The sequence below is a fragment of the Lethenteron reissneri genome, unplaced genomic scaffold (assembly GCF_015708825.2).
Source record: "Lethenteron reissneri isolate LAM-NWPU_2019-01 unplaced genomic scaffold, ASM1570882v1 scaffold_1640, whole genome shotgun sequence".
In the NCBI taxonomy this organism is placed as follows: Eukaryota; Metazoa; Chordata; class Hyperoartia; order Petromyzontiformes; family Petromyzontidae; genus Lethenteron; species Lethenteron reissneri.
The window spans coordinates 4090665-4111363 of NW_026891378.1; the positions used below are offsets into that span (position 1 = coordinate 4090665).

Consider the following 20699-nt stretch of genomic DNA (forward strand, 5'->3'; position numbering starts at 1 on the left):
AAGCAGGGAAGAGGGGGGGGTGTAATCAGGTGCGGCCGCGGAGAGAGGACGGTGACAGAGGGAATCTGTTTTTAAATCCTTTATATTAAGTTCGCTTGCTTGCTTACGACCGTGCAAATCTTTCGGTAGTTTTTTAACCCACTTCCCGTGATCCAATCGAGCTGACATTTTCCACACAGACTCGTTGTGCGTAACAATTAATGTTCGTGAAATTTTTTTTCCAAAATTTTACACTTTTTAGGACAAAAATATTATATTTAATTACCAATTGCTTAATGGTGCAATGCAATCATCTGACCCATAGGTGGCAGCCATCTCAAGCCAGAGGACGAGAGGACTCTAGCCGCCACGCATATCTTAAACAACTAAGCTGGTTTGGTCTTCTGCGTGCGTGTCTGGACGTTTATTTATTTATTTACGCGCTCCCGCGATTGGACAAAACCTAGACAGCTCATTTTGATTCGCTAAAAATATATTAAACAGCCGGAAGAGAGCCAAAGCTCACTTAGATTCGATAAAAATAAATATATTAACCTGCCGGAGGCGAGCGTCTCTTCGGTCAACATTTCACCTACTTTCACGCAACACCATAATCGGAGTGATGATCGCAACGGAAAATCTACTGTGGGTACAGTGTTGCTGTTGCACCCGCCGAACACTGCGTCCTGGTGGCGATATCTCGCCAACGAAGAACGTCCGTGGGTGCAACCAAGAACCCTCCACTAATTAGATAGCCACATACATTTTACATTCCAGAACTTTCTATTAAATCTGTTCATTATTCTTGCTGGCGTTCGGTTCGATGGCCCAGTGGCCAAAACTGACCACTCTTTCGGATGCAGCTCCATCAATATTGCGCCCATTCCCTTCAACCCACTGTGCTTAATCTTGCATTGGGCCTATACAAGTGTGTGCAAAGTGGCCCAGCACAGTTCACGGCCCTACATATTACAAAACCAGCGCTCGATAAATTCTGTCGGTGTCGCCTTCTATCTAATTGGACAAATAAATTATCCCTTACATTTCATTGGCTGAAAGTGGGCTGCGTGCTTTTGGCCGGCAGCACGCGTCAGTCAGTCAGTCGTCGATTACAAATAAAGCAGAAGCACACAGAACGTAAGCGGTGTGTCATAGCATAGGTCTGCCAAGGTCTGCACCGCAGTGCTGCAGTGCACTGTGGCCGCAGACCCTGCGCTGTGTGAGTGTGCTGTGTATGCAAGTGTGCGAATGGTTGTTACGGTCATATACGTTTATTTATGTTACAAAATGCCTGCTGTTGCGTGCTGCGATTAGTCGAGTCCCCAAACAACTTTACCTTACGAGTAGCCAGGGCTCGCTATACGGTGAGTCTTCGCGGACTGAGCTGCCAGCTTCACCTGCCGGGACCACGGCCAGTTGCGTAGCGCCCCCTACAGTTTCTGGACTTTCGCCCATGGCTCAATACCCCCATGGGGCAACGGAGCTCACTGTTTCATGGGTACAATGGTTACTTTTCGCTTCATCTGGCTTATTACCATTTAGATGTATTGACGTTGATCACGTCCCCATGGACGCCATAACACCGACAAATAACATTTTCAAAATAAAAAAACAGGTGGCCCCATAGCGGATCTGTGTGTGTACATACAGACGGAGGATGCAGGGGCCAACCTGTGTGCGACCGGAACGGTGCCATTGCTGACCAATGTCACTGTGGCTGGCGCACACGCTCACGCACACCGGAGCTGTGTTTTTGCAATGCAAGGGCATGGTGGATGGTGGAGCGCATATCGATGCTGTGTTACGAATTAAATAAAAAAAACCGCTGCATCTGTAAGTGTGCCAGTGTGCGCTTATGGTGGATAGTGGTGCGTGCGGAAGTGAGGGTCATCTTTGGGTAAAAAATACATTCTGAACGCGCAAGAACATAGCTGGCGGTCACGTAGGGACTTGGTAGCGAGCAGGGTAGAGGCACTGCGTGTATTATATCTGTCGTCACAACGTTTGTGCGTCAGTCGGGGGGACTTTATCTGCCAGTACCGGTGCGCAACAGTACAGCGAGATATATTCTACAGTGCTTCAGATGTCACGGACTGAGAGGCAACGCGGTTTACATAGGCTTTCTGTCTAACGCGTCACGTTTGTGTACGCACACTTCCGGATATCTCACCACAGCCACCACGATTACTACAAGCACTGGTCGTGGAACACGGAGAGGGTGCCTAAGCTGCTCAACTATTTCATACTCACTCTCACCTAGGATAATGCTTCATCCAAATCCCTATAGCAAGCGAAACAGAGACACACGAGAGGAGCTCGAGGATGCTTTGCACAAAAACGAAATCGTACATGCAACTCCTGCCGCCACCGAGCCCAAAGAGGTCAAAGATCGTCGCCGCAATCGCCGCCGAATGAAGCGATTTCGGTTGAATAAGCCAAAGTGAGAGCTTTACTTGGGGAATGCTATCGATGAAGGGCGCATAGCAACCAACGCTGGCAACGACGCAATGGATCAACCAAGTCATATGCAGGATGTCCTCATGGACGTACACGATCATGTCATTTCTCCCGGCGACTTCCACGTGGACCTTGAAGAAGGTAAGCAAGAAGAAGACGACCCTAACTTTGTCATTGCTCGAGCCGCAGCGCGGGAGGATCCACAACTTACACTAGGCCTTCAGGAGTTGCGTCGCCTAAAGCGACGTGCTGAGCAATCTCTGTTTCAACAAAATGCTGAGCGAGCGCATCGTGCTGCGCTGGAGGCCCAGCGTCGTTCCAGAATGACTGCCGAGCGACTACTGGATGAACGATATCGTCGCAGTATCTCGGAAGCTGAGCGGCGCCGAAGGTTGACGGAACAGCAGCAAGACGAAGAACGACGTCGCCACAATGTGCTGGAAGCAGAGCGCCGCGGGAGGTTGACGGAAGAACAGCAGGAGGAAGCGCGTCGACGCCATGCTGAGCTGGAAGCTGAACGTCTCGCCAGGATGACGGAAGAACAACTAGAGGAGATGCGACAGCGCCAGTCCCAACGGCAAATGGAGAGGACAGAAAACGAAGTCGAGGAGACGCTGGAACAGCGACGCGTTCAACGGCGAACCAAGCGCTACAAGGCCGCCCTCGCCAACCAAGACGAGTTTGAAGTCTCCAGAGTTTCGGGGAAGAATATCGCAGGAAGACACAAACTACCAGAGCCAACTTCGGTTTGCTCAAAGTGTCGAGCATGGAAGTGGCCGGGCGAGTCTTCGATCACATGCTGCATTGACGGCAAGGTCGCTCTTCCGCCACTCCAGCCTGCACCGGCCATTCTACGCAAGTGGTACCAAGATGAAGAGTTTCTGAAGCAGATACGCATGTACAATCAAGTGTTTGCATTTACGTCGCTTGGTGCGTCTTTAAGCAATCGCCGCTTCAACCCAGTAGCAGAAGATCAAAGTGTCCAAGGGCAGAGAGGCGTGTATACATACCGTATCCAAGGAACGATGGGCCATTTCTTGGGATCTTTGTTACCATATACGGATCAAGCCGGTCAGACAACGAAGCCCAAGTTTGCACAGATTTACGTGTACGATCCAGATGTGGAAGCACGAGTGGCTCGCCGACGGGATTTTTTGTGGCCTGAACAGAGTCGCGCTGTTGGACTTGGAGCACATGTTGGAGACGTGCAACGTGTTTGCGCTAGTCAGCGGATGAGAAGCATGATCGAAGCCGGCGACAACCCCGTCAACGTCGTGTTTCGCCTGCGTGCAAACAACTATGCGGGACCCCGCACGCACAATCTCCCCACCGCCACGGAGGTTGCTGCTGTGTTGGTTGATGACGGCAACGCGGCGAATAACCGAGACTTTCTTCTCTTCCCACGGTCAGGTGGCCTTTTGCGACTGTTCGAAACCCATTCGATCTACGATTCACTTCAATGTCCTCTCTTGCTCCCTCTCGGGGAACTGGGTTGGACGTACACGGATGAGTACATGAACGGCACTACGTATCGGAACAAGACGCGAATGGCGCTTCGCGGGACCTGACGACGAGGAGGAAGACGGAGTGTACACGAAGAATATCGTGTATCGCCAGATATTTGAATAAGTTGCATTCTATATTTCAATTACTTGCATTCTTGAATATTGTCGATTGAGCGTCTCATAAAAATACATATAACCTCACAAAAATAAACATTCAACAATCACCAAAACATGTATATTGTGTCCAGCCACCTTCAACTCCCCACCAACCAAGCATATACACACCGCCCGCTTCGCGGGCGGCAACTGCTAGTAAAGGATTTATAGTGAAAAACTTAGTTTTTACGGGTTATACTTTTTTATCTCGCAAGAGACGCGCAAAGAGGGGAGAGAATTTCACATTTAAGCACGGACACAGATCATGCAATTCAGTCTTGCAAAGGAGCAGGCTGCGGGGCTTGACCTCGACATTAGAAATGGGTGTGGTGTCTCGCAGAGAACAGGGGCGAGGTGATGCTCGGTGTTGAGTTCGGCATGGACCGACAGAGTATCTCTGAAAATTTATTCTAAAATTTTCCTGATGTTTTGAGTCTCTTGCAAAGTCAAGGATTGCGATAAGTTGTATTGTACTAAGCTTTCACAGTTGTTTAAGAGGTGTGCAAATACAATGTACAGGTTTTGAGATTGAGTGCCAACAGACGAGCAGCTGCAGCTCGAGTTGAACCGACGAGCAACGCCAAGCAATCAACCTCGAGAAAGGGCGGAAAGTGCCAAGTGTCGACTAAGCCAGCATCACAGAGAACCAGCTGCACGCGCAATTGTGCGCCGCCAGAGAGCACAGAGCAGGAGAGAAAGCACACAGCAGCGCCACCAGCTCCATCGAGCAAGGGTGTCTGCCACCAGCGAACGAACTGCGAGCGCATCGTTCATCGCCAGAGAGCACGGGGCAGGAGAGAGCGCGTGCAACCAGCTCATCCAGCAGTGGAAGGAGCCGGCAGCTGCCAGCAGACACGCCCCAAGCGAGAGGGAGCAAGGAAGCCGTTTGTATGACACGCCCACCCTCACACGCTCACTGCTCCGCAGGGAACAAACAAAATTTTTGGTACAAGGAATGCCCAACCTCGGTGTCTGCTTTACGCAAAGAATTGATAAAAGAAGACACACGCACACAACATGCATATCGGGTCTAATAAGATTGTTCCAAAAAGTTATATTTGTGTTTCTAGAAGGGTTGCCATTCCAAGGTGGTGCGTTAAATATAAACTGATCGTGAAAAGCATACCTGCCCATTGAGTTACGTGGATACGGTCGTTTAGAAGTATTTTAGTCATTCGTTTTCGTTAATTGCATAATCTTGCCAATGAATTAATTGACGTATACTTTTTCCTTCGGGAAATGTTTATTGCCGTTCGTATGAATATCGTCACATGCATGTTTAAGGACATTTTCCTATCGCCGTATATGCTCGCGTTACTGAGAAATTAATCGAATGTTCTGTTACCCAGTTAACGTAATCATTGAGGGTTAAATGTACGGATCAATGAGGAGAACATCTCCAGGGGTACTGTGTTGACAATTCCAAGCATAAGAGTTTGCATATTAGAGTGTTATGTTTTTGGTTAGAAATTAAAATGGCTTAACACAAAAGAGTATGAGTGGTGCCTTCCTAATTTCATGCATAATAATCTCAATTATGAGAACTGTATCCTGCGGTGAGATTTGAATTTGGAGACCTGACATAAACACTCAGACATAATCAGTAAATGTTAAAGCGAGAATAATTGTATTACCCTGATTGATAATACAACCCTTGATAACGAAGCCGAGCTTAATTTAGCATAATTACATCACACTTGCATAACTTTATACAGTTCATTGTATTATCCCGATTGATAATGCGACCCTAGACAACGAAGCTAAGCCTAATTATAATTACTGCACACATTAGCATAATCACATACATTTGCATAACTTAATACATTCACACCTCCCTAATTATAACAATTCATGCGGGTAATCACATAAATTAGCATAATTTCGGATAATTACATATTTTTTCATTTAATATTTATTAGTTTTTATTAATTTTTCAAGACCCGGCATATACAACACTGTGATGTCACCACTTGCTTGCCCGCTCGCCAAGAAGCCAGGCAGGTAGCCAGGAATCCGGTCAGCAAAACTTTGTGAGCCTTGGTTTAAGAAATGCCTGGCCCTGCTGCTGATGAGACACTGAATGTCGAAACCTGCCCAGTGTTGCTCGCATTGAACCAAATGCCGCTTCAATTAGGCACTCCGAGACGGCCGTGCCTGCGACTGATGGGATGAGTTAAACGTTACGTAGTGTGTATTGTCTTTAATGTTTCATGTGGAGATCAGGGATTTGCGAAGGGGTGGGGGGGGTTGATGATAGTAATGATGATGGTGATGAGTGCGATGAAGGTGGTAGTGGTAGTAATAATGTTGAAATGGTGACGAGGATGATGGTGGTGTTCGTGGCAGTGTTCGTGGTGATTGTGGTGATGATTGTGATTATTGTGATGATAGTGATCATGGTAGTGGTAATGATGATGGTGGTGATGGTGATAATGATGATGATCGTGGTGATGATGGTGATAATGGTGGTGGTGGTGATGATGATTATGATGATGGATGTGATTATAGGTGTTGATAGTGATGATGGTGGTTAATGGTGGTGATGATGGGGATAATATTGATGATAGTGATGATGGGTTGGTGGTAATGATGATGATGGTGAATCGTAGGGATGAGGAGGTGTGACGCGAATGCGCACTGCAGGTGAAGGAGCAGCCACATGGACTCTGGGGCTGCGCTGAATCCCCACTCAGATTTCATTCAAATCCCTCAAACTTCCGCACTGGCGATTTGTACTGCACTGGCGACATCGCTCACGTACACCAACCTGAACCTCACCCTCCCTCCTCACCTTCCCCTTATGCTGACCTCACCCGTCCCTTAATTTTCACCTCACCCTCCATTCCACCCTCTCCTCACCATCCCCCTTCTCCGTTTCTTGGATTTCTATCTCTCCTCATCCTCAGGATGCACGACTCAAATCCACGATCTCCAATCGATCATTACAACACCTCACCCACATCCCAGGGTAGAGAGGCTGCAAGAATCTCCGCCAAACCTCGTGGATCACCTCCATGGAGTCGGCACGGTAAAACGCCAGGAACCCCACCTCCCAGTGCAGGTGAAGCCCGATTCTGCGGGGGGAGGGGGCCCCCCTCACCAACAGTGCAGTCTTCACTCCACCATGAACCACTGAGAAGCCGTCGTCACATTTCTCTAAACACCAGGACACGTCACTCCCTCCCAGCAGCTGTGCAGCACCACCACTCCCTTTCCGTGGGATCGTCCCGTACGCGACTCCAACCCTCCACCGCCGCGCGTCCCCCACGTCCACCTCCCAGTAGTGGTGCCCCGACGAGAAGCTCTCACAGCACAGGGCTTGTGGACAGCCATCAAACCGGTGTGGGTGATCGGGGCGACCCTGGGAGGCACCGGTCAGCATCATTGTCCTGAGATCCGAGGAGATCTTTAGTTTGTTATGAGCTGAGTTTGTGTCCAGAGTCAGTGAACATCCGTCTGTGACAACAGCGATGAAAACATCACTAGAGAACACCATCATCACCATTAGACACCATCACCACCATCAACATCACCGTCACCAACCATCATCTTCACCATCAACAATTACATCACAGACATCACCATCACCAAGCATCCTCGCCATCAATACCATCAATGACAACAATATAAACATCACTACTATCATCAACACTATGAACATCAACAACATCACTATCACAAATAAGCCACATCACAACCATCATCACCATATCACAAACAATCACCACCATCACCACCATCACTACCATTACCACTATCCCCATCACCACCATCTTCATCACTATCACCAACATCACCAACACGTCATTATAACCATCGCAACGACCATCAAAATCATCACCACCATCACTACCATGACCACCATAATCAATATCATCATCTCTACGACCATTAGAGCCATCAGCAAAACCATCACATCCATTACCACCTATATTATCACCAATGTCACCATCATTACCATCACCGCGACCGTCACTGCCATCCCATGAAGAACACCATCACCAATGCCATCAGCATTCCCATCACTCACATTATCACTAACAGCATCATTATCACCATCCTCATCACGACCACTATCAGCATCATTATGACCATTACCAGCATCAGGAACTCATTTGAGGTTTAAACTGCCTAACAGAGGCCCAGGACTGGATCAGATATCACCTGCCACTGATGTTAGCCATGGCAGGTAATCAAACTCAAGGGACTGGGTTCGTAGTGCAGTGTGCTACCGCCCCCTCCCACTCATACACATTCACAGGCACATACTGCATCTCAACATCACAATTACCCCTGACTCAGTTCAGTAGGGTCCTGGAATGGGATGTGAACACAGATTAAGATCCCCGGTGTAGTCTTCCAGACTATTGGGACAAGTGCTGTCCGTGAGCGTCTATGAAGGCTGGCACGACACACGACGGGCTGGGTGGCCAGCACTACGCCTGGCCACCTTTGTCTCCCTAGTGGTGATGTTTACACAAAACACCAGGTAATCATTTGAGGCTGAGTCGACCTCGTGCACACACATGGGGATAATTTTTTGTCAAGATCACCCAATCACCCATGATTCACACTGAAGTACTCACACAGGCGTTTGACTGCAGTTGTTTCCAGGAATTTAAGCGAGGCAATGTCCTCTTGGCAGGGAGCTAAGGGTGGAGCTGCTGTAACCCTCCCTGTCCTGTGAAAGCAGAGCAGACATGGCCACTGTCTCACATAGAGCATCGTCACTCACAGGATCATCAAAGCTCCATCTCATAGACAATCATCACATCATCATCACAATTGGAATCATCACAGTTCCATCTCATCTAGAATCATCACACAAAGCATAACTCATCACAACTTTTCATAACATCACTACACAGCATTACTATCACCACACATAGAATCATCACACGCAACATCACCACACACAGCATCACCACACACAGCATCACCACACGCAGTTTCACCACACAGCATCCCCATACACAACCAGTGTCTCACTGCCCACGCCCCACACTCAGTCCCATGTTGTCGTGTGTCGAGCCATGAGTGAAAGTCGTCTTTTACCTGCGCGTCTCCTCCAGGTGCCCCTGTGGGAGAGAGAGAGAGATGCGTTATTGTGACTCTACTTTGATTTCCTTGCATTCAATGGAGTTCACACTGCAAAACTGTGGGTGGAATTTAAACCCCAAAGTCTTGGCTTATGACCCCATGATCACTAACACAGACTTACGGGCCAAATATTTCAGAGTGAAACTGGTTGATGGTCAACTATAAACTACTATTTTTTTCCAGGTAAAGCCCACGGAGCTATATAGCTCTTTTTCAGAAGCGACCTGGCCACAAATGATAGCTCAACAAAGTGGTTCATCACGTGGATATGTATAACAGCCCAATCCTCTAAACGCACGTTTCCAAATGTGGAGGGAAAAACTGGAGGACCCGGATAAAAGCCATGCGACCACGGAGAGAAACATGCAAACTCCAAATGTATAGTGATGTCCCCGACCTCCGGTATACTAGGTGACGTAGTTACCATCTCGCCACCCCCATGAGGGCCAACACTGAATTGCAGGGCAAATATGTCAGAGTGAGACCGGTTGATATTGATCTGTGTTGAGTAATTTGGGACTTTAAATTTCCAGCGTTACCAATGCACATGGTGCAGGCCTTGTAGAAGTCATGTTCAAGACACAATGATATCATTAATAAGTGTATGAGACCTCGTATTTATTTAGCTTCCATAATAGGAACAAGAGGAGGTCCACAAAGTAAGAAGCAGCATCGCGGCATCATGAGATTTGGCAATAGCTTGGGGAGGCCTTCATCCATCAGTGGATAGATCATGGCTGATGATGAATACGGTGTACATTGTTGTTGCTGTTGTTGTAGGGTTGATTTAAAAAGTGAAATTCCAATACCATTTAGTTTATATTCACAATTAAACAAACTTAATGGGAATCTGTTAAAGGACGAGAGAGATAATTAATTTAACTGAGAAAATATGAGCTGGGCTCCACATGGCAGTTACTGGAGCTGCGATGCGAGTCCATGAGTGGAGCTGTGTTCTCAAGCCCAGTGGATGCGAACTCTCATTCAGGAGTCTCTCTCTGCTGCTGCTGCTGGTGAGAGGGCTCTGTGCCAATAGCGACACTGGAGACTCATCGCTCACCTGCAGGAACGCGAGCGAGTCCCTCTCCTGCGCTAGGGCCTGCAGGCGAGTGGCTGCTGCCTGCAGCTCGCTGATGTCGCGCTGGTAGTGAGCGATCTTCTTCTCGATCTGGGACAGCAGCTTGCGCCCTTTCTGCTCCGCTTGCTCTAAAGCCGCCTTCTCCTCTGCATCCAACGCTGCTCTCGCGCTGGCGAATCTGACCGAGATTGAGGCCTTTTCATCTGTCATGGATCCCTGCAAAGAGAAACAAATGCCATCTCTGTTCATTAAATGTCTGCTCCTTTGTGAAATGACATTCAGGTCGGTGTGACCCGAGTGCAACTCTGAAGGTGTCCAGACAGTGATACGAGTCTGCAGCACTGAGGCCTCCTTCTTCCTCTGCGTCTTATAACGCCGCTGTGCATTTTCACTACAACACGATTCGCCATAACTTGCGGGGGCTGTGAGGCAATGAAATTATAAATACCATCATGAGTACATTTAACGTTTCTGCCATTCTCATTCGCAAGGCTATCAGGGCGAGGCTTTGTTTACCTTAGCATGAAGCCAAGGGAAGTCTGTAATTTGCCTTCAAAAAGTAGAGCCTTAATGAAATGGGAAGTTAGGCTAATTCCTCTCTAAATTAATGTTTTGAATGTGAGAGAAAACCACATGTATACTGCCACCTGGCCACCATAAATCCTGATTGGTTTCAGTAAGATGGTGTACAACAGTCTGTGTGTGATCCACCAACTCTGCCACCAGAGTATTGGATAAGAGGTACGTACCACCTCATCTGACCAATATAGTAAACAGGCGTTGAAGTGGTAAGTTGTATGGAGATATGGGAATGTGGAATTTCAACCACTGATTGAGCGTCCTGATTATTGAGGCGCATTGACCGTTGTGTCTTTAGTCCAATGATGTGTTCGGAGCCAATGGAAGTCCACGTGAATGATGTGAGATGTCCTACATCACAAACCCTACTCAGGGTGGAGTCACGGGGTCACAGAGTCCGGCCCAGACGCGGTACCTGCACGTCCCTGCGAGCGGCCTCCATCCGCCTCACGGACTCCTCCGCCTCCTTCCTCTTCTCCTCCACCCCCCGCGTCTCCTCTCCCACTTGTTTCTGTGAGAGACGTCACCAGGGGAGACTCCACTCTGAACGTCCCCTCTCAACCCTGCTCCACACGGACCCCTCCACAGTGACGGTCCCATCTCGAGGCTGCAGCGGCCCCTCTCAACCCCGCTCCACACACGGACCCCTCCACAGTGATAGGGGGAGTAGCCCCGGTCCAGCGATGGAGGCTGGGGGAGCAAGCGTTGCAGGGAACTGATTTCACGAGAAGCTCAAACATGCGCAGGGCTCCCTAAGTAGTGGGTGGGGCTACATATGTAGTGGGTTGGACTGCCTGAGCAGTGGGCGGTGCTACCTAAGTAGTGGGCGCAGCTACCTAAGTAGCGGACGGGTCTACCTGTATAGCTGGTGGGGCTATCTGAGCAGTGGGGGGGGGGGGGGGGCTATCTGCGTAGTGGGTGGGGCTACCTGAGCAGTGGGCGGAGCTTCCTAAGTAGTGGGCGCAGCTACCTGAGTAGTGGGTGGAGCTTCCTGAGTAGTGGGTGGAGCTGCCTTAGCAGTGGGCAGAGCTACCTGTGTAGTGGTTGAGGCTGCCTGAGTAGTGGGCGGTGCTGAGTAGTGTGCGGGGCTACTGGAGTAGTGGGTGGAAAAGGCACCGGAGTGGCGAGATGTTATCTGCCTTGCCTGCTATACAGGAAGTCTTGGGTTCGAGCCCGCGCCTGATGCCTGTATAAATGCAGTTTGCATGTCTCTCTATCCGGGTCCTCCGGTTTTTCTGTCGACGTTAAGGAATATGTATTTAGAGTATTTGGCTGCCATACATTTAGACCTGATAAGCCACTTCGTTGAGCTGTCATTTGTGGCCAGGTTGCCTATGAAAAAGAGTTTCATAGCTCATTGAGCTTCACTTGGTAAAATAAAAAATAGTTTTTGCTCCTCTCTACCACAAACCACTTTTTGTATTCAAACCACAGTCTATGCACTCATGTAATTTTAAGAACACATTGTACGCATTAAAGTCCTTCAGTTTTATAAAATATACTAAGAGTACATTCATAAATTTGCCATACAACAGGATTTATAATAACTTTCGGTTGTTTTATTTCTGCACTGACAACCTCAGCATACTTTATATTAAAACAATCTTGTTAAAATGTGAAGGAACAATGGGCAGCTGCGAGAGGAATTATATTTAGTTGGATGTTATTGTTCAGTTCATACTGGGAAATGATGATTTAACGCAGGAGAGGCTCCCGCTCACACACGCAGACTGTCTCACCTTCCGTGTCTTGTGCTCATCCTCCAGTGTAGCCACATCGTGACCCTTGTGGTCTCCTGCGATGGTGCAGGTTGTGCAGACCAAGCGCTTGTCCTGACGGCAGTAAAACTTGATCTCCTCTCTGTGCTTCTTGCATCTGCGTTCTTCAGGATTCGTGGCTAGAGCCACCAGAATGTGGTCCCTGAACTTCGGATTCTCCTGATGAGGCTTTACATGAGTCGCACAGTAGGACGTATCACACCTGAGGCAGGTCTTGGAGGCAGCAGTCGTGCCATCGTTGCAGAAGTCACACAAGGCCACGGTAGCCAATTCATCTGCGGCACTGCGCTGCTCCACCAGGTTGGCGAGCGTCACGCTCTTGTTCAGCTTGGGTCTCTGAGGGAAGGTCACTCGGCACTGTGGGCAGGAGAAGAACTCGGCCACATCCCAAGCGCCCTCCACGCACTCGAGGCAGAACGAGTGGCCGCAGCTGAGCGTGCAGGGGCAGCGGAAGGCGTCCAGGCAGATGGGGCAGGTCAACTCCCCTGGAGCCTCGCTACCACTGGGAGCCGCACTCGCCATGGCCCTGTGGCTCCACTCAGAGACGGGCGCTGGTTGTAGCTCAGGCAGTCGCTGGCTGTAGCTCAGGCAGTCGCTGACTGTAGCTCAGATAGTCTATGACTGTAGCTCAGGCAGCCTCTGTCTGAAACTCAGGCAATCGCTGGCTCCGTCTGAGACGCTAAACTAGGAACAAGCTACGTAAATAGGTGACAAGGAAGCAGGAAGTCTTTTCGTTTGATTTGCATGTCACGAGGCGTGACCTGGAATGTGTTGACGTAGGAGATAGTACAGACGTCTCCGCTCCAGGGGTGGCTTAAAAAAATACTAGGATCACCTCGTCTCAAATCCTTATCCTCACACCCCTCATCACAACTCTACTCACCTCCCCTCAACTCACCTCAACTCATCTGACCTCCCCTCAACTCACTACAATAGCATTTATATTGGAACAGATATAGCGAGTACTCGCATGGCAATGTAAACGTTTTATATCCGTTTCACACCCAAACTCACGTCAAATTAGTCAACGTCGCTGTACGTGTATTGCTTTTCATAGACTGTAGGTTAAAGTCACTTTGTATAAAGAGTAATACTCAATACAATAACACGTGTTGTGTGTGTTTTTTTTTTACCTTTGATTTTTTAAAAAAGTTTTCTTTCAGGACAGCATAATGACGTAGGCTTTCGCGACCAATATTATTCATAATAAACGTTTTTGGTTAGATCGCGTTATTTATAAATGTGTCGTAACCATCCACCACCCGACACGGCCAATCAGCAAAAAAGTGTCACGTTGACAAAAGACAAATAGTTCACTGCTTTAGCCCACCAGTGTTTTCGCTTCAACACACCGGTGGGCTAAAGCAGTGAACACCAAAGTTGTGCATCCTTTGTCATACTGCCCCCTGGCGCACACATTGGAGAATTGCAGTAGCAGTTATTTTAGTCGCCCTCCATCCACTTCTGACAACTCAGCGTTTTCAACACAATTGACCCAACTTTCCCCGGCTGATGGAACATTATACATTTGAATTTTTTTGCTGTGGTTTTCACACCTGATGATGATTACTTGTATTGCAGTCGAAACCTCGTGAGAATTTTATTGTTTTCTATTTTTATTATTTTATTGTTTGCCTTCTACGTGAGTTTACCAAAAGAACCAAGCATATGAATCCCTGCAGTCACGAAAGCTTTAAATCAAATTTGATGGAACATTGTTAGCGACTCCCGCTATCACCATTTCTGTTGGGTCCACCGTCTCGATAATTATAGGTCACACATGTGCTAATGTAGTCCTTGCTGGAACAGCGATCGGTCAGTCCCCGACATTCAATAATTGTAGGAATGATTTTTGGTCCACTCTCACCACCATTTGTGTGTCCGATAGTGTTAATCTGCGGGTCGTCACATTTGACGGAGCAATTACAATTGGTGAGCCGGCCCATGCCGCTAGTATTTGTTTGGGGTACCACAATGATATTAACATTTGTGTGCCTGGAGGTACAGTCACGGGCTTGCTGACCAACGTCTGTACTGTCACCCCCGTCTCGGAACATTTCTCCACTGGCCACAGGAAAAAAAAATGCGAGATCCCGAAGAATTTTTTATACAACTTTGGTCAGTGAGTATTCGGAGAGGTATATATTTTTTTACAGAAATCGGTTCCCATCAGACATGAAACTTGTGTCTATAATCCCCATGTTACCCCCATTTGCCACTGCATATGTACTGGTGACTGATGTGAAGCAGTGACTACTGGGCAGTAACATGTCAAATATCAAGTTTCGAAATAAGTGGCCTTTGTCCCCCGTATCGATAAACACGCTTACCTCTCACCCCCCCTATCGAGCCCACGATCACTGAGGTACCCGCGGCTGCTATAGCTCGCAGGGCTAGCTTTCCCCACTGGTTGCTGGACTCGGACCACCGGTGGAATAGGAAGTCCTGGCCTTTCCCCGCGGATTTTGTAACCATGTCATCACCAACCCCTTCCGATAAAGGTGGTACATGCGACATGGTGATGGTGGCGGTGAGTGACTATGAGTCCCGAGGATGCGTGAGGTGGATTAACTAGCTGGGTGTCTGGGGTGTCGTGGCTTGCCTGGTGTTGTAGTGTAGCAGCCGCCGATGAAGAGGTGGATGCTGTCATTGTTGCTGGCAGAGGGTCACGATGTGATCTGGTGAGAGGGGCCTGCTGTTCAGCACATCCGTGCTGGTGAGAGGGGCCTGCTGTTCAGCACACCCGTGCTGGTGAGAAGATGGCGCCGATGATGGCAGCCTCAGCCAGTCGGTGCGCCCTGTTTTGTCTTGTTTTGTCTGTTAATCCAGTGTTCTGCCGAGATTTTCGGAGTTCTATAACAAGAGACGAACTTCTAAACATCAGGGAAACAACTCCTGTGGATTTATTTCCCACTTTTCTGCTTCCAGCGGCAGAATTAGTGGGCATTCTAGTCAAAGCCGCGCTCGGCTTTACTCAAGCAGAAACGCCGCCCAAGGGGTAAACAGTCGGGGGCTCTAGTGCAGCTACACAGACGCGGGATCCGAACAGTGCTTCCAAGCTTTTTCCTCTCAAACGTACGTTCACTGTGCAACAAAATGGACGAACTTCAGCTACTGATGGTGACAAACAGAAACTTTATTCATCTTCTATTTTGTGCTTCACGGAGACATGGCTGTGTGATTTGATCCCGGACACTGCATTACAACTGGCAGGCTTCCAATTTGTAAGATCGGATCGGGAGATAGCACTCTCCGGCAAGACGAAAGGCGGTGGTATTTGTATTTACATTAATAGTGACTGGTGTGTAGATGTCACAGTGATTCTGCAACATTGTTCTCCGCTCTTTAGATCATTTTTTATAAACTGTAAACCTTTCTACTCGCCTCGCGAGATCACGTCGCTCATTATGGTCGGAGTTTATTTGCCGCCAGGTCCTCAGGTTAAAGAGGCCCAACGCATGCTCGTCGACTAGATTCTGATTGTGGAGCGAGCAAATCCAGATTCGCTGGTTATCGTACTTGGCGACTTTAACAAAGGTAATCTCAGCCACGAACTCCCCAAATACAGACAATTTATTAAATGCCCTACCAAAGAAGGGAACACTATGGATCACTGTTACACTACAGTCAGTAGAGCCTACCACACCGTCCCCAGAGCAGCACTGGGACACTCTGACCATGCCATGGTCCACCTAATTCCTGCATACATGCAGAAACTAAAGCTCTGTAAACCTGCTGTGAGGACATCTAAACAGTGGACCAGTGAGGCTATAGAGGATTTGCGGGTGTGCTTGGACTGTACTGACTGGGATATGTTCACAACTACTACCAATAGTCTGGATGAACTCACAGAGGCTGTGACGTCGTAAATCAGCTTCTGTGAGGACTGCTGTATTCCAACACGCACCAAGGTGAACTTCAACAACAACAAGCCATGGTTCTCAGCAAAGCTCAGAAGGTTGAGGTTGGAAAAGGAGGAAGCGTTTAGGAGTGGGGATAGAGACAGATTCAAGGAGTCGAAGAACAGGTTTAGCAAGGCGGTGAGAGAGGCTAAACGACTGTACTCAGAGAGACTAAAACACCATTTCTCTGCTAACAACTCTGCTTCTGTCTGGAGAGGGCTCAGGCAGATCACCAACTACAAGCCCAGAGCCCCCTACACCACTAATGACCCCCGCCTGGCCAACGACCTGAACGAGTTCTACTGCAGATTTGAAAGACAATTGGACTGTCCTGAACTACCCCTTCCCACCTAAGAGGCCCCATCCCGCCCCCCACTACAGAGACGACTATCTCCATTCAGGAGAGAGAAGTTAACAGACTTTTCAAGAGGCAGAACCCACGCAAAGCAGCTGGGCCGGACTCTGTCTCTCCAGCCATCCTCAGGCACTGCGCGGACCAGCTGTCTCCAGTGTTCACCAACATCTTTAACACCTCCATGGAGACATGCCATGTTCCAGCCTATCTCAAGTCCTCCATCGTCATCCCTGTGCCCAAAAAGCCAAGGCCAACAGGACTAAATGATTACAGACCCATCGCCCTTACCTCTGTGGTAATGAAGTCTTTTGAGCGCCTGGTCCTGGCACACCTCAAAGCCATCACAGACCCTTTCCTGGACCCCCTTCAGTTTGCCTACAGAGCCAACAGGTCTGTGGATGACGCAGTTAACATGGCCCTCCACTTCACGGTACAGCATCTGGACTCCACAGCATCCTACGCCAGGATCCTGTTTGTGGACTTCAGCTGGCTTTTAACACCATCATCCCTGCCCTGCTTCAGGACAAGCTCTCCCTGCTGAACATGCCAGACTCCACCTGCAGGTGGATCACAGACTTCCTGTCTGACAGGAAGCAGTGCGTTAAGCTGGGAACACAAATTTCTGCCTCCAGGTCCATCAACACCGGATCTCCTCAGGGCTGCGTCCTATCCCCTCTGCTCTTCTCTCTGTACACCAACAGCTGCACCTCCAATCACCCGTCCGTCAAACTCTGAAAGTTTGCGGACGACACCACCCTCATTGGGCTCATCTCTGATGGGGATGAGTCTGACTATAGGTGGGAAGCTGACAACCTGGTCACCTGGTGTAGCCAGAACAACCTGGAGCTTAATGCTCTTAAGACCGTGGAGATGGTTGTGGACTTCAGGAAGAATACAGCCCCACTCACCCCCATCACCCTGTGCGACTCCCCAGTCAACAATGTGGAGTCCTTCCACTTCCTGGGCATTATTCTTTCCCAGGACCTCAAGTGGGAACTGAACATCAGCTCCGTTACCAAGAAGGCTAAACAGAGGATGTACTTCCTACGGCAGCTGAAGAAATTTAACCTGCCAAAGACAATGATGGTGTGCTTCTATACAGCCATCATTGAGTCCATCCTCACGTTCTCCATCACCATCTGGTACGCTGCTGCCACTGCCAAGGACAAGAGCAGACTGCAGCGTATCATCCGCACTGCTGAGAAGGTGATTGGCTGCAATCTACCAACCCTTGAGGACCTGCACACCTCGAGGACCCTGAGGCGAGCGAGGAAGATTTTGGCCGATTCCTCTCACCCTGGACACTCTCTTTTCCAGCTACTCCCCTCCGGCAGAAGGCTGCGGTCCATCAGGACCAAAACCTCACGTCATAAAAACAGTTTCTTCCCATCTGATGTTGGCCTCTTCAGCAAGGCCAAGGGCTTAAATGACTTTTACACTTACTTTAACATTTTATCTACAAAATTACACCTTCCCATTTTTACAACATGTTACCCTATTTGTATTTTTGTAATTAAGATTGTATATTATGGCTAGTTTACATTTTATATTGTATACTTATTCAAAATTTTATATACTTTAGCCCCTTAGTGTTAGTTAGACTTTGTAATTTTAGTATAGTTAGACTGTATACCACTTATTTAAGTTTTAAGATTCCTACATGTTGAATGTATGCACCTTTCTGCCATAGTAAATTCCTTGTCTGTGCAAATTTTCATGGCGAATAAAACTTTTTCTGATTCTGATCGGATCTGATCGGCGGGCCATCTCCCCTCTCGGTCTTCAATCTGGGGATTGATGCGGAGCCCTTCCACCGAGCCCCGTCCACCCGTGGACCATCACTACCATCTCCTCGCAAGGGCCCCGCTTGCCCTCCACTGTTGCCACAACGAGTAGGCACCATCCAACAGCACTCCTCACCCAGCAACCCGGGCAGGAGATACAGCCGATGGTGTCGGGGCTCTCCTGCACTCTGACCTCCACCTGGGTCCACCGGCTCATCTCCTCCTGAGCCCACAGATACCAGGCTATCCACAAGGAGGTATTTGTCTCCACCTCCACTATAGAGAGCACCACTCCCATTTCTTGGACCAATGCCAGCATTTTCTCTATCACCAGGGAGTCCAGCACCGCTTCGTCCAGCCGAAGAGTAAGCCACTTGGCTGAGCACAATCAAGACATTGCGGTACGCGAGGGGTGACCCGGCTCCTGCCTGCGCTGCTGGAATTTCCTCTTAGTGTTGATGGCTGGTTGAACACCTCCACCATCTCACGACAGGCTGCTTGAAGTATGGTCCTCCACTCTGGGGGTATCACTTTGAAAATGGCGAGGGCCTCGTCATTCAAGGCTGTCGACAAGGCCTTTAGCGCCTCATTCTCAAACCAGTCCAAGGCCTGATACTCAGCTTAAAACCATCAAACGAAGGCCCCCCAATTGCCACCCGCCTCCGCCGCAACCTCCTTCACAGGCCCCAGCCGGCAAGGTCAGTCGGCCGCTCTCTCTCAGTGCCGAACCCTTCTCCGGTGATGGTGTCTCAGCCGCCACCACTGCTTCAGATGCCTCGTTCTCCCCCGTCTCTGCCGCTGTTGATCGGACAGCTCCGGCCGCTGGCTCTCCTGTAGCCATCACCGTCACTCCCAGCCTCTCCTGTCTCCCAGCAAGCTGCAGTACGAGCTGGGAGACTGCGTTGGTCAAGCACTCGATCTGCCTCTCCAGCCGCTCCCAGCCCCTGGTCACCAGAAGCATGTGAGCGAGCAGATTCTCAGGCCGCTACAGCTGCTGGAGTTGTAGGTCTGCCAGCACCATCATCGCCTCTCCTGCATACTCGAGGTTGGTCTCCAGGTCCTCCTCTCTAAGGACATTCTGAAGAATAACCTCCTCGTCGTCAGATGTCATCGGTGGGTTTCTTCGTCGGCTTGGTCGCGACATTCTTGACCCCATTTCTGACACCAATTGTAAAGACACTGACACACGTTGTCCTCAGGAACCTTTTATTTATTAGACACAGCACCAACACTAGGCCCTGCTCTTGCTTGACTCTTGAAGATCCTACTTTCTCGCAATGTTCCATCCCCTTGTATCCCTTTCAGAGCCCCTTTGCTCGAAAATTCTCTCACTGCAGTCCCTTTAAGCCAATCCCTGTCCTTCTCCCTCAATGGTTCTCATCCATCACTCAATGCTCAACCTTCACTTCCCGCCTTTTTCAGTTTGAACCTCTCCTCCAATCTCTTAAAACCCTCGCCTCCCGATCAATCACTATGGAGGATTCTCTGCACTTATAGGAGGCCTTGGCCTACTTTCTGGTAGTCTGGTTGGCTGCACGTTTGCTTCAGGTGAGTGGTCTACAATTTCGGTCATGACAAATGTAACTGGTGTTTTGACTGTGGGAAGTCGCGTGAAATAGCATTGCCTAAATAAATAAATACCACCATGGAAGCCCTTTTCCCGGAACATATGCGAGGGAGATTAATGGCTGGACAGACATGCATTTGGACAGGCTGGCAGCCGACTTTGTGGAGGCACTACACGCAACCGTCCAAGCGCATTGTGGTGAGGCAACGCTTTGTCCCGTGTGATGTGGAAGAGGTGGAAGCAGCATTGAATGCTTGCAGTTGCCTGTTCCGGCGATGAACTCCGCTGAGGATGTGTGCTCACTAATGCAGAGCGTGCCCCCAGGGTACGATGTCAAGGTCATTTATGATCTGGCCGCCGGTACTTGACCAGCACGGTATGGTGGCAGCCAGATGTGAACTGCCCACAGCCCCCATTTTAATACCCTGGTCGAGTGAGCGCACGGGTGCGAGAGATTCT

General features: G+C 49.1%; 2 protein-coding genes across 2 annotated transcripts; one reads left to right on the forward strand and one right to left on the reverse strand.

Annotated features, from left to right (window-relative positions):
• Positions 1-26: 26 nt before the first annotated feature.
• On the forward strand, positions 27-4276 carry LOC133339040 (uncharacterized). Its single transcript, XM_061547164.1, has one exon. It carries the CDS (start codon positions 2487-2489, stop codon positions 4002-4004), a length of 1518 nt encoding a protein of 505 aa, XP_061403148.1. The 5' UTR covers positions 27-2486; the 3' UTR covers positions 4005-4276.
• LOC133339039 (E3 ubiquitin/ISG15 ligase TRIM25-like) lies at positions 3000-13352 on the reverse strand. The gene is made up of 6 exons (XM_061547163.1): positions 12594-13352; positions 11270-11365; positions 10258-10491; positions 9153-9175; positions 8684-8778; positions 3000-7553 (listed from the first exon to the last, which is right to left on the reverse strand). Exons 1-6 carry the CDS (start codon positions 13152-13154, stop codon positions 7000-7002), a joined length of 1563 nt encoding a protein of 520 aa, XP_061403147.1. The 5' UTR covers positions 13155-13352; the 3' UTR covers positions 3000-6999.
• Between the last annotated feature and the right edge of the window lie 7347 nt (positions 13353-20699).